This window comes from Limulus polyphemus, unplaced genomic scaffold, assembly GCF_000517525.1.
Source record: "Limulus polyphemus unplaced genomic scaffold, Limulus_polyphemus-2.1.2 Scaffold38, whole genome shotgun sequence".
Taxonomy (NCBI): domain Eukaryota; kingdom Metazoa; phylum Arthropoda; class Merostomata; order Xiphosura; family Limulidae; genus Limulus; species Limulus polyphemus.
Genome location: NW_013665648.1, coordinates 727,058 through 753,276, shown reverse-complemented (window position 1 = coordinate 753,276; position 26,219 = coordinate 727,058). Strand labels below are relative to the sequence as shown.

At 32.1% G+C, this 26,219-nt stretch overlaps 2 protein-coding genes across 6 annotated transcripts in view; both read left to right on the top strand.

Moving 5' to 3' along the window:
• LOC106461284 (rho GTPase-activating protein 20-like) overlaps positions 1-12,545 on the top strand; it is a 111,928-nt gene extending 99,383 nt beyond the window's left edge. For 3 of the 5 annotated variants that reach the window (XM_022388517.1, XM_022388522.1, XM_022388506.1), the window contains one exon: positions 1,638-3,556. In XM_022388517.1, the coding sequence (XP_022244225.1) occupies positions 1,638-2,018 (381 nt within the window). In that variant the 3' untranslated portion in view covers positions 2,019-3,556. Of the gene's footprint in view, positions 1-1,637; positions 3,557-9,132 lie in introns of those variants that run through there. The other 2 variants (XM_013921103.2, XM_022388525.1) reach the window with 2 other exon arrangements.
• An 8,918-nt stretch (positions 12,546-21,463) lies between these two features.
• The window catches only part of LOC111086273 (protein inscuteable homolog), an 8,185-nt gene continuing 3,429 nt past the window's right edge, over positions 21,464-26,219 (top strand). The window contains exons 1-6 of the mRNA XM_022388498.1: positions 21,464-23,155; positions 23,811-23,998; positions 24,096-24,148; positions 24,599-24,722; positions 25,118-25,231; positions 25,637-25,762. Of these exons, the coding sequence (XP_022244206.1) occupies positions 21,742-23,155; positions 23,811-23,998; positions 24,096-24,148; positions 24,599-24,722; positions 25,118-25,231; positions 25,637-25,762 (2,019 nt within the window). The 5' untranslated portion in view covers positions 21,464-21,741. The remainder of the gene's footprint in view (positions 23,156-23,810; positions 23,999-24,095; positions 24,149-24,598; positions 24,723-25,117; positions 25,232-25,636; positions 25,763-26,219) is intronic.

Sequence of the window (26,219 nt, the reverse complement as noted above, 5' to 3'; positions counted from 1 at the left end):
TTAAAAAATGTGTTTTTTACCTATGCACCTCTTACCTAGGTAGAGAAATCTTCCTGTTTAAAGAACAAATTAACAAAGCTTTTTGAAAAGTTGCATCTGAAGTCTTAATTGAGATTTATTTTCAAACCTTTTTTTTTCATATATGACATTTATACCAACAGAAAGACTGTCTCCTGACACCTATGACAAAATATATATATATATATATATATATATATAACTATGCTTGTGATGACTGTAAGGCCATCTACATTGGCATCTTTTCGTACATGCCCATAAACACATGGGAGTATCCTTGAAGACTAGTACTCCACTTTCAAATCCTTGTAATACTGCCATCCAAATTTGCTAGTTACATACTAATTATAGTATCAATTTAAACTAATTTCAAATCTTAGCTACAGGTAAATCACCCTGTTCTTAACAACAACCTGAACTTCCTACACTACCTTCTAGTTCTCTTCAGTTAATCTAGGTTAATCTGCAAAATGCAACTACAAATAATATGATAAAGAAATTAGGCAAATTCTTATTTGGGGTACTGAGTGCAGGTTGACTTTGTAGTAGAGGTCTGTATTTTGGAGCTGACTAGCTGGGTTCAAATCTGTGTAGTATGACAAAACCTTTCCAACACATTAAGTTGTTGTGTTGTAAGAGTTCTAGTTAATCCCTTACCTTGAATGGTGGGTGGTAGAGTACTGAGGACTGCCTGCCTTCCCTCTGCTCAATAGTTCAAATTAGGGATGGTGGCAGATAATCTTAGTACTTTAGACATAAATTCAAAATGCAAATACAAAATGTATGGCCAAGAAGTATACTAATATTATAGAGAAAGGGCGAACATCAAGTTCTTTGATAGTATTAGTAACTTCCTCAACTCCAAATCAAACCCAAGAGCTCTTACTTACCAAATGAGTGTTCTGTTAACTTAGCTAAAGTGTTAACTTACCAGCAATTGCTATTAAGACAAGACACTTTTTTAATATCTTCACTTACAATGTTAGCTTCCTATTTCATGCAAAAATAGTTACTAGAGATTCTTTAGTATGTTAGCTTCAAAAAGCATCTAAGTTTTATTGAAAATTTTCAAAGTTTTTGTTTTTTCAGCATATATTTATTGAAAAGTATAATTAGAAATTACAAAAAAACAACAACAAAAACATCTTTCAAAAAAAGGGGTTTGCAAACCCAACAACTAGAAAAAACCCACATTTGAATTTTCTATTAGTCGAGCCCCCCAGTGGCACAGTGGTATGTCTGCGGACTTACAACGCTAGAAACCGGGTTTCGATACTTGTGGTGGGCAAAGCACAGATAGCCTATTGTGTAGCTTTGTGCTTAAATTCAAACAATCTATTAGTCAAAAATTTTTTTTTGTTCCAAATGTCATGTTGAAATTCTGGTCATATTCCAAATTTTGTATTAAATTCAATATTTTAATAGGCTAAAGAATAGTAAGCATGAGTGCAATTATGAACAAGATTTTATTTACTAATAACATTTTGAAAATACTTGGTAGCACTGCTGTCAGATAACAACCTCAATCTTCTTAGTTATTTTCATTATTTGAGTTAATATGTTCAAATGCCCCAATCTAACAGAATGCATTTAAATAGTATGTACTTCTTAATCTGAAGGTTATGAAAATTGAGGGAACACAACGAGCCTCACTTGCATCATCCTTATCATCTGGCTCAGTAGCTGGAGCAGCAGCTCCCTCTAGTGCCAGTGAACGACATTTAATCCGAAGGACCTCTAGTAAAGAAAAAAAATTGATACGAAGGTCTTCAAGTAAAAACAAGCAAGACAAAGAAAATGGGAAAGGTAGTGGTTGTAAACTTGCTACAAGCCACAGCAGTGGAACACTGTATGCCATTGATTTGGCAACTGAAGCAAGCCCCAGGAAAAGTGGTTCTGTAGTAAAAGTAGGATCTTCACACGGTATTACGGACCAGGATTGCACCGAAGAAAATGTGCACACCTACCATGTAACCCTAACGTACAAACCTCGAATATAGCTTTCATCCCCAACTTGACTTGCGAATCCACCATCAGGTGATTTGTGTCTCGTGAATTCTTTACATTGTTCTTGTTAATTTCTTTTATATCTGACAAGTCATTACTGTTTTTGGGTGTGCCATTATTAACAATATTTCATCATAAACTTCTCTTGTCACTCAGCCAAAGAATTTTTGTTACTGTATGTGTTTGTCTCATCAGTCATCTATTGAAAAAAAAAATATGTGTTTAAGGAGAACCTACAGTGTTTATATCAAATTTTAGTAGCTACCATCGGGGAAGCAGCTGAATTACTGTTTTATATGTTCTTTTCTTTTTTATAAGAAATAGTATTTGATGTTGTCTAAATTAGTATCTTTCAAGGTGTTGGCTTGCAAAAATTCTGTGATCTATTGCTAAAATAATTTAATTATTGTGCAAAACAAAATGTTTATCAGAGAGCATTGAAATCATATGTGCCAACTGTCAAATATACAAAATAATATTTAAAAGGATAGCCACGTCATATAATAATTTAATATTAGTTTGACAGAGACTTTTTTGTTTCAATTTCTAATCATTAAAAGGATACTAGAAATTGTTTTACATATATTTCAAAGTAATCAGTCCATTTCTGTACTATTGATACAATTAAATAATTTTAACATTATTGAAAGATATTCGTCTACAAATAATATTAAATTTTTTTTTTAAATGTCGGTGAAGGAGAAAAATTTGTGCTTCTGCCCATTATCATGGCTAGTAACCTGTACAATCACCTAATTCTAATCAATTATTTTATTATTATTATTACTAGTTTATATCCTACAATTTTGCTCCTAACCTGCTGGTGTCTTCAGGGAAGTTGTGAGAATGTTAGCACCAACTATACTATCACAAACAATTCATCTCAGGATATCCATGAAGATAGCAAAACACAGGATATAAATTATTTTATAATAAGTATTTAGTATTAATATTAATAAAAAAAATAGTGTCTAATTAGTAATTAACTTTTCAGCAGATTGTATATGCTACTTAACTATAACAATGATAAATATCAGATTGCCACAGTCTTGCTAAAAAATACCATGCTTTGTAATTAAAATATCATTTAAAAAATTTATGCATTACACATAATGTAGAAGAGTGATGAAGAAGATTAATTTTTTTAGCTGTCTGATTTATTACCCAAGAAAGCTTATTGTCTGTTCTATTATGGGGAGTTAATGGTTTTTGTTTCTTTTTAAACAATTTTTTATCATAGATTACAGCAGTAACAAAGAATAACTTCTAAAATGAATTAAGAAACAAAAGTACAAAGTTTATGAACATTTCTCTTGTAAGAACTCAACTTACCTAAGGACATGTAATTTCCATGTGCTTATTGCTAAGCTGTTGTCTATAGCAGTGTTTCCCAAAGTGGGAGCCATGGCTCCCCTGTGGGCCACCAAAAACTGGGCTGAAAACAAAGATGCTGAATTTATTTTAATTCTAAATAAAAATTAGCTGATACAAGTTATATTGAATTAATTAAGTGATACAGTATGTCGAAAGGAGATGTTATTGTTTTTACTATGGTACTGTTTTTCAATCACTTTGCTAAAGTTATAGGTTGGGTGGCCTCAAACGTTTTTATTCACATCAAGGGAGCCTCAGACTAAAAGAGTTTGGGAACCACTGGTCTATAGATTATCCAATACCATACTAATATTTGTTCCATTTATTAAATCAAAATTTAAATATCACTTTTCTTCTTCAAACAATTTATGTAACTAATAAGTTTGTTATTACTGATGTCTCGTAAATTCTAATGTAATAATCAAAATTTTTACTATATCAATAATTAGATGATTTGATGTTCTTCATCTCCCTGCCATAGGCAATTAAATACATCCAGTCGAATGTGTCTTATTTATGGAAGCTAAAATCAGTAAAGTACTTTTTTGAGTACTTCTTCATTACTGCCATTGAGTTGTATATGATGATTAATTTTTGTACCTGTTATATATATATTAATGCCAGAACTCGGTTATTTTATATTAGTTAGTATATACAACAAACTGACATTTGTTAGCAGATACACCACTTCACAAACATTTAGGGCATTTTCATGGAACTTGAAATATTTTCACTGTTCATAGAAGTTCTTGGTGCTTTTGTGTTTTTCTTTCCAGTGTTTGATTTCCTAACTTCTGGTAGCCTTTCATCAAATACTTGTTTGTGCATGTTATGGTATTTTTCATAATTTGTAAAACAGCTCTCTGAAGATTTCTTTCACCCATGAGAAATAAGTTTTTTTTTGTAAACCTATGCATATGCATTCAAGGAATTATCAACAGTTGCCTTGATAGGTAATATGGTAATTGTACGTATTAGTGAAGAAAATATTTAAAGTTGACAAGCACTTTAATTTTTTTTTTTTTTTTTATGTTTCAACAACGCACGATGAGCAAGTTTAAAACATTTTAATTCTTTTTTTCTTATGAATTTGTTTTTAAAATAAATATTTTGATACATTTAAAAGTATGGCTTATTAAATTCATGCTGTGTATGTGTAAAATATAATATTATAATTCAGTGTGAATATTTGTTGTTACTTGTAAAGGACTTCTCATTAACTCTTCATTAAGCTGAAACTAATTTTTAAGAGATAATGGCTGTGTGTTTGAGTCTATATGCTAATGACTATATTCCAGGTGTGTAGAAGTTGAATGAAAAGCACAATCTTGAAATATTTATGAATTGTCACATTTTACAAAACTTTAATCCTCTAGTGTTGCTTCCAAAATTGTATTTTCATTTTAAGACTTCTCACTGCTAAGATAGATTGTTTATTACCCCTAAAAGATGGTATTTCATAGTAAATGGTAAGAATTAAGATACATTAGTGAAAAAAAATGTTTTATCTTCATAAAGTTTAAATTGTTTTATCAAATCTTGGTCCTGTTTTATGATGATATGTGAAACTGACAGACTTGTAAGTTTATTCCATATGTCTGCAATATATGCAGGAAAATTATACTTCTTCTAAACTTCTGTCCTGAGATTTTATTTTCACTGTTTTACTTGTAGCTAAATAAAATCTCCGGAACTTTTCACACTTAATCAGATTAAGAACCAAGGCATCTCAAGAGCTGAACTTGTAGTCTGTATTAATCTTAATAGTTTTTGTATGTCTTTTTAATTTTAAGTTAAATTTCCAGTATGCCTCACTTTTCAAAATCAAGCATTTGTATCCCAAAATACAGTTTTTTAAGTTGTATTTTTTAATAATGAAAACTAGTATGATGTGCCACATCATACCTTACATATCCAAGTGGAATTTTGAAAACAAAGTTCCTGTTGGTAGTTGGGCAGGCATCATATACTTATTTCTTAATGGCTTGCTTTATGCTGAACCAAAATGCAATGCTGTTAGTAGTTATTTCTTTATTCATTTTTCAAATAAATCATATACATACATGCATTTGATAATTAGAAGATAAAGACTAAAAAATTTATTTATAAGCTATGCTAGTTTAAAGTGTTCAGATTTTTTTTTCATAAGACGCTTCATTCTGTAAGAGAAAGAAAGAAAACTAAATAAGCCATAAATATGATTTCTGTAACATTTTGTTTAACAATTTGATGCATAGGAATTTCTTAGTCATTCTAAAGTAAGCTTGTGTCCTAGAATGTTTTAATCTTAAAATCCTAAATATGCAGGTTTAACATAATTCACATAATTCTTGAAAATTGGTCATAAGATATAAGCTCAAAAAAATAAGAAAAAAAACACTATTAGGTATGTACATAGAGATTAATTAGTAGTTCTTCTTACAATTGTTATTATTCTACTTGAAAAGGGGAATATGTAGAGATAATTACAATAAATACAACTCTAGGTGATCAGGTTTTCATGTTTGTAGGAAATCCCTTGCTCACTGTATTTTTGTAAGTTATTTTAACAATTATTCTTTTACAAATCCATAAGGGACAAGTAAGATAAATTAGGATTTTTTTTGCCAATTACAAAATCCAGTTCATGACTCAAAAAGAAATACAGCTTGCACCTGAAAAATCTATCAGATTTTAGGTTCTGCAAGTAATACCACTAACTTTGATTATCAGAACCTTACGAGTTTTTATTTGTTTTAATCTTTAAAAAAATCTATTGTTAACATTGAACCCTGTAATTGTGCTTTTAGTTTAAGCAATTGGTGGTGACAATCTTAGCTTTAGGCATAGAGGAGCTAAGGTGAATAGTACAGCACCATCTCATATGCTGTTCATTTCATGATCATAAATATGAATATAAAAAAATTTCTAAATTGTAATAAAAAGTACATTATATCTAACAAAAGCCTTAATATCTAAGTCTATAATTAACAACAGTATATCTCTGCTGTAAAGATAATTTAGGAGTCTTAAATATAATAAAATGGTATGACTTATTCAGTCGTTTAGGGTTTTTCTGTTGGATTGAATAAAGAATTCAGTGTTTAAAATACAACAAACAGTATATCTCTGCTGTAAAGATAATTCAGGAGTCTTAAATATAATAAAATGGTATGACTTATTCAGTCGTTTAGGGTTTTTCTGTTGGATTGAATAAATAATTCAGTGTTTAAAATACAACAAACCTAATGCTGTTGTCTTATGACAAGTATAATACTTTATAATCATGCTGCACCAGCAAAAGACATTCACACCATGACAATTGATATGATTTAGTCTAGTCAGGTCAGGAGCATTGAAGATAACTGTTATAAACTAGCCTGGTTATGAGTATTAAATACAGGAAACTGATATGATCTAATGTAGTCAGTAGTATTAAATATAATCATCATCATCATCATCATAGACAGCAGTACATCGATAATTCTACCGATGCTTAGCTGCCACACAATCATGAAATATAATAAATTGATATGATCCAATGTGGGCAGTAGTATTAAATATAATAAGTTGATATGATCTAATGTGGTCAATAGTATTAAATATAATAAATTGATGTGATCTAATGTGGTCAGTAGTATTAAATATAATAAATTGATATGATCTAATGTGGTCAGTAGTATTAAATATAATAAATTGATATGATCTAATCTGGTCAGTAGTATTAAATATAATAAATTGATATGATCTAATGTGGTCAATAGTATTAAATATAATAAACTGATATGATATGATCTAATGTGGTCAATAGTATTAAATATAATAAATTGATATGATATGATCTGTACCATCTAGTACAAAAAAAAAGAAAAATGACTTAATTGTTTGCAGCTACACCAAGTTCCTGTTAAGTATTAATTTCCAGCTCCTGCTATGTGTTTCATCCATAAATATTGTCCTGTTGATGAGTTAGAAGTGTATGCAAAAGTTAAGATTGTAAAATGAATCTGAGATCAAATAGACCAACCAAATGGTTATCACTAGCACCTTGGTCCATATCAAGGCTTAAATAGTATAAGCTTATTACTCCTGTTTTGTTAACTTGAATTGTGTAGCTATATATATTTATTTACTTGTGTGTATGTATTCATATTTATAAAACAAATAAAGATTGTGTAAGATGTGGTTAGTTTGTATTAGGACTAAAACTTCCTTCTCAAAATGAATGAGTTATAGCAACTTGTTTGTATACCATAGATTAACATAAGAAGCAATTTGTTCATATAATGTAATGTTACATTTGTAACAGTTTGTTTATACAATGTAGTATTCTAAACTTCTAGCACTTTTTGTAGAATGTACTACTACACTTGTAGCAGCTTCTTTATACACCATAGAAGTATGTTAATAACTTGTTTTATGTTGTAATATTACACTTTTAGTAATGTGCTTATATACTGTAGAATAACTTGTAACAGCTTGTTTATACACAGTATTGTTATACACTTTTAATAAGTTGTTTGTAGAATGTAGTATTACTCTTGTTGTTGCTCGTTTTAACACAGTACTGTTACACTCATAGTACTGTTTGCTGTAATATTACACTTGTAGCATCTTGTTTATACACATTAATATTCTACACTTTTATTAAGTTGTTCGTATACTGTACTATTACTATTATTGCTACCTATTTTAACTTAGTACTATTACACTAATAGTACTTTTTTTTTACTGTTGTTACATTTGTAACAGTTTGTTTATAGACATTAACATTAAACTTGTAACAGGTTATTTATACATAGTAGTAATTTTACTCTGATGTTAATTTATATACCTCCAAATTACATTTGTAGCAGTTGTTTTATTATATTGTAGTTTCACAGTGATATAACTACCAAATATGTATTTAAGCTTTTAAAGATAAGTGATTAAATTTTTTTAACTTTTTTTTCCCTACAAATAGAATTTGTATCAAGTAGAATTATTGAAACTTAGTACTGTCTTTCATTGTTATTTCTAGTTTGAAGGAACAGTTTTCAAACACTTTGACATCATTGTTGTTCATAGATTATTTTGCTGAGCAAAATATTTTGAAGTCTTGTGGGCATGAGTAGTTTTATTTGAAATAGCTGACATAGCAGTCCAATATTTTTTTTATGCTTCCAGATGTATCACTACGTAATCATTTATTTTTGCCATTATTTAAGTACACTATTTTTAAATGGAACTTGATGGAAGCATAGCTACAGAATGTAGATTAATTATGTCAGTAAGTTTCAAACAAAACTGTGTGGAGCAGATATTTTAAAAGCTGAAATGGCTGCTGTTACTTTCAATTGTATTGCAAGTTGTTTTAATGTATGGTATTAATGAAGCACAGAGTACAGGAAAGCTCTTACATTTGTTCTCGTAATTATAACTCTAGTATGTAACAAAATATTATGGTTTGGAATAAGGATAGCTTGGATCAGTAATATTTTCCAATATTGAGTTAGTTAAGTTGATGGTAGATTTAACCAAATTTTAAACAGATTTCGTAGTGGAGATTTGTTGCTTTGTACAATCAAAACTAGACTTTGACTGGTACTGTAATTTTATACAGTTAAGACCAGTGTGTTCATGGTAGTAAACTTGTTACTCCAAGCAGTAAAATCAAGCTGTTCACAATAGAGAATTTATTAAAGACCAAGATTTATATGATAAATTTATTTTGAATTAAGCTCTGTATAATATATAATGACTTTCATAATATAGAACAGTGTTTCCCAACATTTTCAAGCCCAGGCATACCAACCAACTACCCTAATCTGGACTTATGAAAACTCAGCCACTTGACACTTATTTCCATGTGGACTACAAAGTCATTGGAGTGGAGCGTGGATACCACCCCATGCGTACATACCAAAAAAGCAAGACAGAATATGCTTTGGTTCTGTCAACAAAACATCCATATAAATCATAAGTTTCATTTATTTATTTATTTTTCTTGTATATGACTTTTCTAAAATTCCCAGGCACATCTGATGCATGCCAGTTGGGAAGTGCTGATGTAGACAGTCATAACAATTAAGACCAAGCTTTATATGGTAAAAAGTTTATTTTGGATTCATCCCTGTGTTGTATATAATGGCTTGATTGATGTAGAAAATCAAAATCATAACAAGACTGAGCATGGTAGAGAATTTTATTTCAGTGAACTCTTTAGAAATATTGCACCCACAAATGTGTAGTTGGTTTAAAATAATTTTTTTTTTCTTACATATAAGAGCATTAACTCTTCTAAATAAACTGTTTTTCTGTCACTTTCAAAAAAAATTAAACAAGAAGGTACAGTGTTACAGAATTTAAAAGAAAAAAATAACGTTTTTAATTCATGCTTTATTAGGAAGCATTCAAATTATTCAAAGTTCTTGAGTGGATTAAAATTTTTAAACTAATATACTTAGGTTTTATTTCCGTTAGGACAATTTATTATATATATCCCATTTTTCTTTCCTGGTATTGTTTCAATATTGTTTTTGTATATATCAAAGTATTATTTACATGTTTGAACCAGTTATAGCATATGTAGATAGATTTTGTCATTAGTATTTAAGTATAAAATTAATTTAATTATGGAAAGTAACATTACGTTTTACCTTGAATCTAGCTTGCTGTGAATTAGGTTTTTTTAACATCAAAATAGGGTATTGACGAAATACTAGGAAATGTTTACAAGTTAATTTCACATTTTGTATGGCTGGTTTTGTGAGTGTTTGGATGATCAGAGTTTGCCAGTTCTGAATATACACAAATATTAAGTTTGAAAATCAGATTTACTTTACATTAACTAAGTTAACCGCACGTTTGTATTACTTAAAGGTGAAATATTATTATTCAAAAAATTTTAAATGGTTAAACCAGGGATTCCCAACCTTTTTGTTCCTCTATACCCCCTGGGCATTCTCTCCCAAAGCACTAATGGAGGGAGAAGAGCTTGCCCAGTTGGCTGATCCCTAGTTTATCAGCTGATTTGTAACGAGGGTGCTCTATATTGCTTATGTTCTACATTACTTATTGAAAACGTGAGTTATAATGTAGCACAGCAATAACATCACAACGTTCACCATGATCACAACTTTTTGTCTAAAGAGCGTATATTTATGTAAGTCACTTTGCTTTCTTTGTCTGACTGTAGATTAAAACACCATGTAAAGTGTAAACCAGGGTTATACTCTCAGACTCCTTTGTACCTGAAAAGTGCAGGTTGGGAATGTCTGGGTTATACATTCGCAGTAATAGAAAAACGCTCAGATGAATCTTATATCCTGTTAATGAGACCACGTGAGGCGTAGGAGTTAGTGGCTAGACTTTGGATTCGAATTTCTACGGTCGGCGTCCAGATATCGCAGAAAAAAAAATAGAATCGCGCCCTGCAATTTGGAGTCGTTCATGTGTTATAAGAGTGGTTGTCCAATCCCATTTTAAGTAGAGTAGCCCAAGAGTTGGCGCTGTTGACTAGCTGCCTTCCCTCTAGTTTATCGGTTTAAAATTAGGGATTGCTGGTGTGGCTTTGCGCGCATATCCAATAAACAAACAGTACTCATATTGAATGTCTGTGCCACTCTTATATAGTGGTAAACGCGACGTAATGAAATCATTATAGGCTTTCTAACCCTTCTAATGGGTTATTCATTAAAATCAGTTTATTTGTTGAATCATTGACACTGAAAAGTGCTTCAGCTATGATGCCTCTTTTGTTTCGTCATAAAGAAATTGATCACACAAAACTTTCTTGGATATGCCCTTAGAATTAATCGAGAATGTGTTAGTTTGAAATTTACGTTATTCACGTCGATGTCTAACAGTGGGAGTGTATTAAAAAGAAAACATTAAAAGTATTTGCGATTTCGTTAAATAATGCTTACATTCGGACCAAACAGTGTAAAATATTTCCTCGCAAAAACAAGTAAACAAATTTATTATTAAGGTTTAAAGAGAACTAAAGAGTAATAAGTAAGACATAAATTAGTTTCACGTGCTTACAGGTTAGCAATTAAACTTGTATTTCTAATTACACGAAATGTTAATCATATATGAGAAGAAAAAAATGAGATTTCGTTTAAGAATAATAATATTATGACAGCCATAATGTTTTGCTACCTACATATTTTGAAAACTGAGTTATATAATGAATGTAATGTGATTTGAGAACAAGCTTAGTGAACGGTAAACATTTGTTTCACGTATTTTTTATTTTTTAAAGATGTGCCTTCCTAATGATCACGACGTTCAACTGTTTTCTGGTGTAAAAAATATTACTTTTTTTATGGCATTGTTACTCATTTCTCACAGAATTTTTCCGCTGCCAATAGTATCTGCTCGCGAGAAGTTGACGACTCCGCTTCACAATTACAACAGTCATCATATCATGCCCTGTTAGAAATGATGAACAGTGAACGTTAAACAACGAAATCTGATTGGTCAATAAGAAGTGTCTCTCCATATCTTTCGTGAATCAGTTAACTTGTTTCCAATTTAAGTAACAGATTTTCTACCTCTACTTTTTGTAGCAGCTACAAGAAGTAACGTATTATCAACTACTCGGATTTGATTTTGTTGTTTTATATCACTTGAAAATAGTAAACTATTAAGCGAATATTATGCATTCGCAGTTTTCACATATTATAAATGCTCACGTTCTTCCTCACCATATGTATAGTTGGAGCACGAATGCTCAGTTCAGTGAAGTCTTATTTCAGTGATGTTTTATGCTTTTTGACGGTACAAATGTGAAAAGGCTGAAAATATTCTTTCTGTAACTCGTTATTTAGGGACGTCTGGAAGAAATATGTTTGTCATTGTTTTGGTTCATGTCAGTGTGAAACGTACAGCTCGTAGTTTGTTTTTTAATTGTTTTGCTAATATTGGTGTTTTCAGCTGTAATGAAGTACGTTTCTATAATAACGTATAATTTGTATTTATACAAAAGCAAAAAAAAAAGACCAAGATACTGCTCGACCAATGCCGTTTAGACGGTTTTCCCTCGTCTGATTATTATTGGGTTGTATGTGTACGTGTGGAAATCCTTTTGACAACTTAATAATTTAAGAAATTCTAAAGTCTTGGTATGAAATGTGAAGTGTACTTTTTAAGATTCACGAGAATAAAACTTGCATATATTGCTAGCCAAATGGAGTTTGTTTCCCTGAAATCTTTAAACGTAAAAAATTTTGTAATGTAATGATTTTCAAGAAGGAAAGAAACAAAACAGAACAAACTTGTACTTTTAAGGAGAAGCCGAATTGTACTAGTACAAAGCCAGCTTCAGTATAACGTTCATCAACCTTTTACGTCTTCTTAGCCAGGGCTGTATTGATGGCACGCTTCCGCCATCTTACCACACCCAGTTAGCGCCACTCTATACTGATTAAATAGCGTGGTTTCTTTGAAATAAAAATATTTTTCTACAGTTGGAAGGTGATTATATTTTGTAATTTTATGAACTAATACTCACATGTAAGGTGTGGTTTTATACACCACAGGAAGATCCGACAATAGTGTATGTAATTGAACTAACGAAAAGATCTGTGGTTTGGATTTTTATAAACTCTCGTTAGATTATACTAAAAGTTATATTAGATTATTGTAAATCAGAAATATTATGCCGAAGAAAACGGTAGTGAAATTTTTCAATTACATTCACACTCAAAATGTTGTTACCAGTTCTGTTGATGCTGAATAAAGAATTATCCATATAATATTTTAAGCGCCATCAATACCTGAAAGATTAACCAACTAATTACGTGACACCGTTATATCGCTAGAAACCGGGTTTCCATACCCGTGGTGGGTAGAACACAAATAGCCCTGTGTGTTTAATAGCAAACAACAACTACGTTTAAATTGATTAGGAATATGATGCACAAAAACGTTTCGTGCAAATTTGAATAAGATTTTTCACACATTCATAAAATAAACAAAGTTTATTATTAAACAGCACACTAGTAACAGAATGTAATCAATTATCCTGCTTATGGTATTTTTTATAGCTTACTGTATTAACTATTGTAGTGTTTGAAAAAGGAAATCATCATAATTATAAAAAATATTTTCTGTTGACAAACTGAATATTGCTGTAACAATGTACTCATAAATGAAAACATCTATTTAAATTAAATAAGAGTTCTCTGAAGTATTCATAAAAACTTCAATTTACACTAGTAATTTACAACAACGCTACAAGCACATAATAGTTTTAACAGAGACCTATATAAATAACTCTTGGGGGGGGGGGATAGTGAGACTGAGTCAATACAGTTACTTGTAATACCAACAAAATATCTAAGTTGAACAAGTGAGAAGTGATCGTGCTTGGTAAAATGGATACACGTATCTTACATTAAATACAGTTTATCACTCACCAGCTTCGATGGAGTTTTATTTGTCACACGTACATCGTAGAATATACACCTAGATCGGTACATGCCTAGAATTTGCACAACACTTATCACGAGACCCTACAACATTGTATTAATACTTTTCTCTATGATAATGAAGATTATAATAATTACTTTATACAAATAATTCCAGTTTTTCGTGACATCTATTGCGTTCATTTGTATTTTCCTTAAACTATAAAGATCAGATTGCGTGCGTGTGAATGTAAAAACATTTATTTCAACAGTTAACTAAATATTAACATCAAATTTGTTCAACTTGGGGCATGATGGTGGGTAAAAGAAAATACGTGGCCTAGCTAATTAATGAATGAGTATTTGCTGTCAAATTCTTATCAATGCTATAATTGTAGCTACCAGTTTGGCTGCCAATTTTGATTTCATTCCTTTAATGCGCACATTCAATCTTTTTTTTTAGCTGCACCTTTTTTTTCACAGCTAAGATGTTTTTGGTCATATATGACTTTTTGTCAATACACACCAACAAACCACAGCAAGTAAGAAAGTGACACTCGATAGTAACCCACATTAGCTTTAAGATCGCAACCTTATTATTCGGAACAGACCTTTAATTTATAGAACAACCGGATTCTTTAAAATATATGGTGGTAGTTTTCCTCTCTAAAACAGTGTTAATAGCTTCCTTTATAGTAACGCCATGACATTTAGATTAACAGTTTCTTGCCATCACCCCATGCTATCGGTACAACCTTATCAAGCATCATTATTTATGCTAATAACACGTGACGTTAAACGCTCTTTAATTAGAATAATTTCATAGAATTTAGTAAATTTGTGCTTAAAAGATGGCAATGAATAATATCCGTTCACCGGTATGATTCTTTTGAAAACTTGAGCTAGAAACTGCTAATCTAGTTTGTTTGGCCTCACCACTACTTATGTATCTGCACGTTCTTCCACCTTAAAGTTTTGCTGTTCTAAATCAGCAGTCTTTAATTCCGATGACAAAAAAAAAACGGTCCACTATTACTCTTAGGTGAAGCTGTAATACAAAATGTTAACCCGATAGTTGATGTGACATTTTTGCATAGGCGTAAACAAAAATGTTCTACAAATTTGAGCGGTTTTTTGTTGAATAACTTTGTACACGTAGCTTATATTTACAACAAATGACACTCTTAATTGTAGGTTGAAAAGATCTACGAGTGTAACAAATTTGAAAAAAAAAAATCCATAAAAGTTAAGTATGTTTTTTCTATCAAATAACATTTCCGTACTTTTGGTGCGAAGAAAAAAAAGGAAGAAAGTCAATCAAAATTGGAGATGTTATATCATATATTTCTTAATGCATTGCCTTGAAATGTTGTATGTGAAGCAAGATTCTAGTAAAACACATCCACTGAAAATATGTTAGCTTGGATTACCACAGGCAGAGATACAGCAGGTGGAAAATCGCAAAACTATCATTTCTGTTAATAACATACAGTGTGTTCTGCAGTAGGTTGTTTTAGCCGTGTGTCTTGATTATCGGCATAAATATAAAAACCCTTATAATGGGAAGATAAAGTCTGGAAAAAAAAGTTTCAGCTTTTAGAACTATAATGGGGCTGGACTACCCACGCCAGGAGGCAAGTTTTTCTTACTCCACTCCCATGACATGATGTTATTTTCGGTTTTTTTTTTGTTTTTTTTATCATTCTACGTTTCTTTGGAGAGCAGTAACTTTCCTATAACTACCTGCAAGCAGTGAAAGGTGATACAGATGTAGGACGTTATGGGCTTAAGCAGCCAAATCTTGCTATCCTAACTTACCATTTTTTTTCCTTATTTTACGTTTATTCTTTCATTAAAATGTTATACTAGCTAATGGAGACTAAGATAGTAAGTCTGGGAGACAGTGTATTCCCACCGCAATGTGGACCCTATTTTAGCAGTCACCTTCACAATTTAGGGTACATCTTATATCCCACGTTATAGCCTGTACCCTCCCCAATGATATTTTCAATTTATACAGCTTTCTTGTTGTATGTAATCTCTCTTGTTACTGGATGCATTCTAATTGTTTTAATTCACTAGTATATTTAAGATGACCTTGCCAAAGTGAGTCCGTCAAACACCCGGAATTGAAAGGAGGCTGAAGAAGATAAAACAAGTATGACGAGTTTATGTATAAAAGGTGGAAAGACAATTGAAGGAAAGTTAGCATAGAAACCGAAGAAAGATAACAAATAGTTTTAAATATCCGAGATGTGATACATATTTAAACTGTGTTGGTTTATGTAACGTTATTTATATCCTATGGCCCCCACGTTAATTACGTGATCTCTATAGAGTTAACGATCACATCGTGGTGATTGGTCAAACGTAGCCTTCGGTAGAGTTGAATAAAATCAAGTGTAGAAGGTTAAATACTTAGGGGTGTGTTGAAGTATATACGTTTATAATGAAGAAAGTTATTTATATTCTGTACTAGCCGGGCTAGTTGTGTCAACAACCGCACCTTGGATGACAATTGACTCAGCGTAATTTATTGTTGCAAAGTATTCTATCGCTGGGCAGATTATTTTGGATTATTTAAGATAACGCCAACTTCAATCCACGTAACGATAACGAACTTATTTCTTTTATAATGTTTAGTACAGGATGCGTCCATTTTGATACATGTGTACGGTAAGTTCATAAACAACGTTTGAACACAAACTTCAAGACTAATGGTACGCCTAACATAGAAATAGACTTCTTTACATAATTTACTTGCCAATCAATTAATTGCTTAATAAACGTAATAACTCTCACCATAAACACTGAACTGAATCACTCATCAACTTCACTAACTTATTATTCATAAAGAACGTACCCTCGTCTCTAGACATTAGGCGAAGCTTCCAGATTATTACAGCATCATCGTTAGCACCTCCCTCTAACAAACTAAATTATAACATTCAAAATAAATCTTAAAACATTGTATTAGTGTTGAATAAAATGATAATTTTTAAAGTTGGAATGCTTAGGTTTGTGTTAAATTATACAAGATTAGGATAAAGAAAGTTATGCATAATTCATATCGATTATGTAATTTTTAAAACCCATTTTCACCAATATCCTTATTGAAGATTGTATAAAGAAATGGCAATATTTTAGTTAAAATGAATTGTGCTTACCACACAATTTTAAAATATTATTTTAGATGTCAGTAGAACAAAAACATATCCTATATACGATCTTCCACCATAAGCAGCGAAACAAATTTGTTTTTTTTTCTTTTTTTTTGGCGGGAAGGCACCGACGATTGGGACACCTTATTTGCTATGTTAACCGTACAGCGACTTTCCCTAGTAATTATACGCAAGTCTCAATTCAAAGGGCCACTTCGCTACCAATTCAAAACTTGAGTGGGGCAAGTTCCACACCCCACTCTCCGATTCTACCGCCTGTGTCTCTCATGTAACTGGACAAGCTATACTTGTTTTGATCCACTAAAATATTTAAGGCGACTTTGTGCTAAAACGAGTTTGTCCAATAGACAAATTTAAAGGACACTTATAAAGAGAACAAACCAAATGTGACCAATTCTTAAAAACAAAAAATAATATAAGGAAGTTAGCATAATTATTAGAAATTCGGTTAAACAAAGTTTAAAAGTACAGAATAATTTAAAGCTGTTGAAGGCATCAGGCCTTACTAAAACACCTGCATAATTCGGTAGTTCACTGACCCACCATCATCTTCAAACAAAACAACAACGCATAAACACTGATATTTATATCTTACTATTTTGCATAATACAAACACATTGACCAATCATTTTACATACATAGTGCTGCCACCTTTCATTTATCTTTTTTTTTTAAAAAAAGGATTCCCAGAAACGAATTTCTATAACTCCTGGACCTACATCTCTATTTGAAGTTAAATTTAAACTCTTAAATATTTTTTAACGATTCTATTATATTTAATTCATATTTGTTATTAGTATATTTGACAAATCTGATATTATTTCAATTAACACTATGAGAATCGGGATTCTTAGCCTGGTAAAGCCGATTCATTTATTTTTCGTTTTTCTACACCTGAGCTGTATTCTGTAAGCTTAAACTTTGGATTTCTATATTTTTGGTCCAATATAAATTAGATAGACCACAGTTACAAGAACTTTTGTAAAAGCCACACTTATCTATTAAGGTAATTTTATTTTTAAGAAAAGCCATAAAATAGTTAACGTAGAAGTAAGAACTACTAAAGTAATTTGAATTACTCAAAATCCAAAAAAAATCACCATCTTGGTTTTACAGCGGTTTTGGAATTTCCGTTTTTGTAAGCTGAAGAATTTGCATTTTTGTTATTCTTGTGATCATCGTTGTTGTCACGCCTTTTAATTCACAGTTTTCTCATGCACTTAATTTATGTGCAGCATTATGTGAAATGTATGGGCAGCGAATGCTACCTGTCACTGTCCAGTTTAATTTGATAAGTTGTAGTTTATTAATCAACATATACATCTACTGTATAAGCATGTAGGTATAATATATATACATGTCAAAATAAAAAATGGACACATTCGCATGTAATACATTACTGGTCGAACGTGTGATATTTATTAGACTGCGAGTTAAATTATAAGGTTACATTCGGTGAATACTAGTATTCTCTACAAAAATAATTTGAATTACTCAAAGTTAAAAAAAAATCACCATCTTGTATTTACAGAGTGATTTTGGATTTTCCGTTTTTGTCGGTTAAAAAACTTGTACATTTGTTATTCCTATTTTTATATCACTCAGAAGAACAGAAACGTTAACGGATTGAATCGAAACGCCGTTTCGGACCGTTGCACCTTAATTTAGGCGGCATGGCCAGTTGGTTAGGGCACTCCACTTGCAATCTGAGGGTCATAAGTTCGAATCCCCGTCCGACCAAACATGCTTGTCCTTTCAGCCGTGGGGGCGTTATAATGTGACGGTCAATCCCACCATTCGTTGGTAAAAGAGTTGGCGGAGGGTAGTGATGACTAGCTGCCTTCCCTCTAGTCTTACACGGCTAAATTAGAGGCGGCTAACGCAGATAACCCTCGTGTAGCTTTGCGCGAAATTCAAAAACAAACAAACAAACCTTAATTTAACTCCTGCTTTCAATTGTTAAAGAAAAAATTATAGTATATAGTATGTTTTTCATTTATAAAAATGTAACAAGTTTCTTTTCATCTGCTTCTATTTTCTTGGACATAACAGCACGATGGGGCTGTTGGTGTTTGTTGCACCTAAAGCTGTAATAATCGCGTGCTTCTTTAGTCGGATATACAAAAGCCACGTGTCCAGCACGTGGCAGATGTTAAGATAAATTATGTAGTAGTCCTAAAAGTTGAAGGTGGTTTAAAATATTCGCTTTCTACGAGTTGCTAATACCGTGATATTAAAAAGGACTAAGCCTTCAGGAAGAATTCAGGTTTTACACAAGTTTGCTTTTTGTTAACGAGGGTTCTCGAGGTTCTGTCGGTGTGTAATACCCAGGTTTGCTATTTGTTCATGAGGATGCTCGAGATTCTATCGGAGATGGATTAGAACAGTAGTTGTGTAAATAGAGAAATTTTAAGTAAATGTGTACCCAAGTTCTATATTTTAAGAGATGTCAGTTGTAATAGTCACAAGGACAGGTAACTTTGGTTTTTAGGTTAAGTTTAAAATTTTGAAAAAGGCAAATAACACATAAATATTTAATGTTTTAAAACCCGCAACCCATGGATAGTTCTTATATATAATTCTAACTGCCTTCTAATGGAATTTTCTTTATTCTGAGTTAGTATTTAACAATGCAGTTTTTTAAATTGCATATTTTTGTAATGATTTTTGTTACATATCTGTTAAACATTTTAGGTTACTATGTTTTTTTACACATTTTAACATTAAATATTTAATGTCTCATATTTTTACCACGTTTAGCGATTTGTACATAATTTACGGTATCAGAAACACGTAAAATTTATTATCAGTGGAGGTTAAGTTCGTAACTCTTTTTTTTTGTATAATATAAATGTTTACACTGACCTAACGCTTTAATTTTTTTATCAGATTGACTATGATAAAATCATAAATGAGTCTTTTACTTTGTTTTTGAACATTCCCACAAAGTATTTCAAGAACTATCCGTGTACAGTTGTCCCTAACAGAGACAGCAAGTCAACAGCACCCACCGCCAACTCTCGGTCTACTTTAGTTTGACTGAACAGTGGGATTTGACAGTCACCTTTATAACGCACCCATAGACTAAAAGTGTGCGGAGGCGATTGTTATTGGGTTTTTCTTTGCTCTAAGGGGACTCGAACGTTGGATTCAAAGATTCATATTCCGACATGTTTACCACTGCGAAATGCTCAGCCCTAGTTTACTTGTTTTTCAGTTTTTAGATACTAACATTTAAATATATCTTATAAAAAGCTATATTTATACAGTTTTGTTACAGTTTCGTAGTCATTTTTTTATTTCATTAAACAGTAAATAATATATTTTGATAAAAATGCAATCTTTCTTTTCAATTGAATAACCGAGATATTGATTTCTGCCTCATTAACACACCCCATACCTTTAAAATACTTTCCTACCAATCAAACTTGTGGTACAACATTTTAATAGACTCTGTTACTTTAATAGGTGAAAATGTGATTTTTTTCACTAAAGTTAAGCCCAACGTGAATGATATAGCTTCACACATTTGTCCAAAGTTATTTTGAATTTGTTTTCAAATGGTGTATATAACTTTACACAACTATATTGAACTGACACACACACACAAAACCCTGAGAAAGATCGGTTGTGTGCTTTCCCTTATATTCAAACACGAAAGGAAAAGTTAAATAATTCACCGCAACAAAGGAGGGGCTTTTCTCATGTACTCTGACAAAAAAAAAAAAAAAAAAAGAACCGGAAGTTTGTTCACAACGGACAGGTAACTTTCTCGAACTTTCAAAGGAATATAAATCTGTTCCGATCCCCGTGTTGGGTGTGTATAGAAAATGTACCATAAGAAGGCTTCAACAGATACGATCCTATTGCTTTGAGTATAACCTTTTACTACAATGTTGAATGGCGCTTCTGCAGGACTTGTAAACCTAACGATCGTGTTGCAACGACCGTTTGTAAACTTATTATTTTCAAGATATGCTCCAGCCCACAGATTTTATAGCCTGATTTTAAGTTGTTTTTTTTTATTTTGTGTGTGTGTGTGTAGTTGTTGGTTTTTTAATTGGAAAAACATAGACTGGGCAGAACCTCATATTCCATTTTCAATGAATGATTAAAACTAGCCATAAGATACAACAGCTAAAGCTTGAACAGCATAGCCATTTGCTGACGATACAGATAGAATACTACCCATCAACTTACATTTTTCAGACGTTAGTTCGTTGTATTTAATTATTTTGGATACATGTTACCGGCTTAATTACTTTTCAGAGTAATTTTAATTTTCCACTATAATTTAGATCAATATGTTTAACTGATTGTTTGTTGAAAGACTTGGTGCATAAAAACATCATGATTATGTTTGATTATTGTAGAGGCGTGACTTAATAGACAGCAGCAAGGTGCTCGCTCATTGGCTCAACTTTTAAACAATAAATCCAGAAAGATTTAAAATACAGTGAATAGTAAAAAAATACGGTCACTTCGTCGACAGATAAACCGTCGACTTAGTTTGGAACGGAGCGGTGGATTGTTGAGGGGTTGACTTGGCTAGATCGTATTCTATATGACTCTAAGTCGGTTACGAGAACAGACCATATAGGCCATTTCGCCATACCACGTGACATCTTCTGTTCAATCACAATGCTTCTATTCAGAGATTACTCCTTTTTACGAGCCTGTAAACCGTGGGAGCTCCAAAAGTGAGCCCTTCCTGTGATCCGTTCTACACAGATATAAGCTATGCTATCGTGAACTTGTCTCGGTTGTTTTCTAGTTCTAAGGACGACATGTTCCTCAAAACTCAGTTCCGAAGAGATTTTCCTATTCGACGGACTTCAAGTCAAAGGCACTATGAACCTTTGAAAATCGATGATTCAATTCAAAAACACGAGCAAATAATTCACCAACGCAAAAACTCCGCTACCGCTAAATCCGCCAACATCAATAGCCATCAGTTCAAATTTCATCCAGCTAGTCTAAGTCAACAACAGAACCATCATGACAAAACAAGAGTCCAGGGAATCGGAAGCTTTACTGATAAACAATCTTTCAAAGCGCCAGTTGGATTTCAGAAGAATAATCTCACGTTACAAGACTCAGGATATTGTACAATTATTTGTACTGATTGTGGCGAGAACCTACCAGAATCTGTATTATCCAAATTCGCTTCACCTCGCCGAACAATAACTCAACAGCGCCAGATGGAGTCAACTGCAAGTACTAAAACCAGCATGGTAAAGAAACTACAGACCAATTTCTCAATCCCTCAACAAAAAGTTGCTGAATTTCCCAACATACTTTCCAATACCAGCACTCCAAAAACTAGCGTCTTAACAAGGTGTATTACTCAAAGTAGCACAATTAGAAACCCAACTGAGGTTGTTCCTTCCTCACCCTTTGAAGAAGTTACCGTCAGAAATAAAGACGCGCTCAATTTGAAGGGCCATCAGAACTCGCATCGTCACGAAATAAGCAAATTTCCGAGAAGAAACGCTTTACCAGATAGGATAAAAACAACATCTCCAGGTTGCAGCGCGCATGATTATTCTGGTTCATTGTGCCAGTCTTTTATATCAGATTCTTCAAATGGTTCAAAAATCTGTGTGTACGATCAGTTTTCTCGAACCACAAACAGTAAGGATATTACTAAGTTACAAATTAAAACCAGAAAAGAAATATCATCTACTGAAACCAATTTCAACAGGGATGTGAATAGTGGCATTGTTTGTAATGAAAAACTTATAAACGCACTTCCCCAACAAGATCTTAGTTTGAATGTTTCCCAGACTAACAATATGTTTGTAAAACAATTTCAAGAACAACTGATGTTCAATGAAACCCTAAAGGAGAACTATGTCAACAAGGTCCTCAGGCGTCAGAATATTGAGGAAACGAAATATATACGTAAACCAGTAGTTGAACCCTCGTTGATAAAACACGAGGCTACAACAAACGATAACGATAAAAATGCGAAAATCTTGAATAATGTACATTTGGATAAAGATATATCACGTACATTCAGAGATTTATTGCTTTCCCCTAAGAACAGTTTACTTACACACAAGCAGTCTTCTAGTGTTCGACGGTGGTTAAATGATATCCGATTACACACAGAAACAGAGTCCTTAAGTGCTTTGCAAAGTAACTGCTTGACCCGTGATCCTGATATGCTGGGAGCGCTAGTTGTCTGTAAATCGTTGAGTAAGTTATTAATATTTTTATATATTCTTTATTTACTGTAATTGTGAATTAAAAGTTAGAATCACGTTGTTTAATATACTTGAACATTTACATAGTTATGAATTTTTCTCTTATTGCTATTGCTTTCCTCGCAAAACACATAGATCAATATCAATTATATAATATTTTGGCTTATTTCAACGGTAAATAGTGAGGCGTCCAAGATGCTTGCAAACCTATTCTTTTTTATTATATATTAAAAATGTTTTCTTAGTGCAAAGTTACTCAATTTCGAGGAAATTTCCTGTAATTTACAGGGCGTAGCCTAGTGGTAAGCGAGGCCGAAATATGAAACCGGAGGTTCGTGTCTCGTTGGTGCAAAGCTCACTCCACGCTTTTGTACCGTGGGTGTTCTGTAACATTAACAATCAAATCCCATTATTCAGTCAGATACAAGTAGTCTAAAGTTGGTGGTGGGTACTGTTAGTTATCTACCTTCTTTCTAGTTTATCAGTTTAAAATTCAGGACAGCTACGCGCGAGAATTCTAAACAAAGAATACTATGGCCAAAATGATAGAAATATTCTGTATTGTCTACAAATAAGAAGGAATAAAAGTGATGTAAAATAACATTTTAAGTTTATACCAAAGGTAAAGATTTTCTTTTTTCGTATAGACGCCATAGCTACACTGCAGGACAGGATCGGGGTATTCATGGCAGATTTTACTCATGTCATGAAAAATGTCAACAGGGGTCAGTGGGAGAAATTCAGATCCAATGCCATCCAAATGTGTAGCGACGTCCGTAGTTTACTTCAAAATAGCGAAAATTACACTCTAAATACGGAACCTGACGTTATCAAGGTATGTATATTAACTTTTCTCCATCAATCTACACTTATTTGATTACCAACATCAACAGTTTCCCCTACATTAAAACATATCGATTTTTTGTTTTTAGATTCAGAGTCAACTTTGGAAGGCTTGTGGCCAATTGGAAACACATTGCAAAGCGTAAGTTAATATTTTCTTATTATTATTTCATAATAGATATGCATTGTTGTTTTCTTTCTTTCTTTTTCGGAATATTTCTTCTGTGCTTATTATTTGGAAAAATAATCTCCAAGATGTTACTTAAACGCAGCTAACACAAAGGCAGGTCCAGAGACTTGGTTAAAGGGTGGTGGTAGATAAAAATGGACATATAACAATAACAAATCAATGGGTTCAATGCGACATTTTTATAAATAGAATGATGAATTATTTACAGCTAATAAATACAAACAAATCCATACAAATATTTCCACCATTTACCTAAATATATTGAATTTAATTCAACTTACTTTATTAAATATTAGAATAAATTATATCAAGTATCTAATGCCATTATTATGGTGAAATACCACTTTTAACCATAACAAAATGTACAGTATGAGATTGCTAATGTTTGATTTTGAATTGTAGTTTTGTTCACAGTGATTTTGAAAATGAAAAGACAAATCTCACAGAACAAGTCTTGAAATGTCTAAAGAAGATAGGGGAATCTTTTGAGCGATTCACAGACATTCTTTACCTGAAAGAATTAAAGGTAAGATGATTGATTCTCTCTATAGATGTCGACACCATCAATTATAGTTACAAAATGTGTATATTTTGACTGAGATGATATATTCAGATTTTTTTTCATATCTTACGACGAAGAATATAATTTACTTCTTTCTTGCAAAATAAGAAAATCTCAAATATATGGTTGCATTTTTTTTTAATTAGATGAGAACTGTGTTACGAGTAATGTTCAGAGATTGCAATATTTTGAATACATTTACGAGCTACTTTCCATATTGGAGATAACGTTAAAAAATTCAGTCTTATTTATTTTGAAATAGCTGAAATAATTGTGCTCAAAATATCGAACAATACACTTAGTCTTAAAAATCGCTCCCCAGTTAACTAGAAAGTTAAAAAGAACATTCAATGTTTCAGATCGTTGTAGAGGGCGTTGAAGAAAGCAAAAACAATTTCTGTGTCAAGAAATCAATTGCAGCGTTTATCAGTTTGGGTCAGATTGGAGAGCATATGTGCGAGCGCATAGTAAAAGTGAGTTTTCCCTTGTTAGTGGCATTTATTTGTTTGAAGCTTTTTTTACTTCTGTCAACCGGTCTTAAATATAATATGTTAGTTTCTGTAGAATAATAAGTATGAGATAAACAATTTTTTTTAAGAGCTAAAAGATAAAATTCTTCAGTATTGTACTGTTGAGTACTACACACTTGAGAGATACACTTCTAATAGTAGTAAGTACCCGTTGTTATAGCGACATAACACATACTGACTAGTTTATACCAAAGTTCATTATATACTGTAAAACCTATTTCAATACTTGTTACTACTGTATTATTTACTCTTCCCTAACCTTCTACTCTTTTATTCATATTAAGCAGAAAATTGTGTCACTTAACATATACATTTTTTTCTAAAGTAATAAATGTAATTAATCTTCAGGTTGGTGGAGTTAGAGCTTTAGTTACATTGTGTGTGGAGCGAAAGTGGCGCCATCTTCAAATAGCCGCTCTTCGTGCGTTGACAATCTTATGCTGTGTTCCTTCTGCAGTTCAACAGATGGAGGAGGTAGTGTATATTTTCTTTGGAGTAATCTGCCCTACTGGTGTATCTTAAGTTATACTTATAGTATATATTACAAAACAATAAATTTAATATCTCAAGTTTGCAGTAACAAAGACTGATACGAATTAGCATTTTTGTAGGGAAAATTACAGACTATTTACTACTACTACTAGCGTTACTAATACTACTACATTGTGTTAATTTTTACATGCATGCAGGGCTGTCGAAAGCGAACTTGTGCTTCTGGGTATTTAGAGAATGTATGTCCTAGCCAAACCTTATACATGTCCCATTCTGCCTGTTTCATGATACTAGGCTCTTTTGATTCATTTTTGGTGGGCGCCTTAGTTATCTCTGAACACCGGTTAAGTGCAACTGAAGGCTAAACCACTGTTGCATCTCCATTCGTTAGTTAATTTTCCGTAACTACGTTCCAACGAAACTTTAGCGACACAAGTCC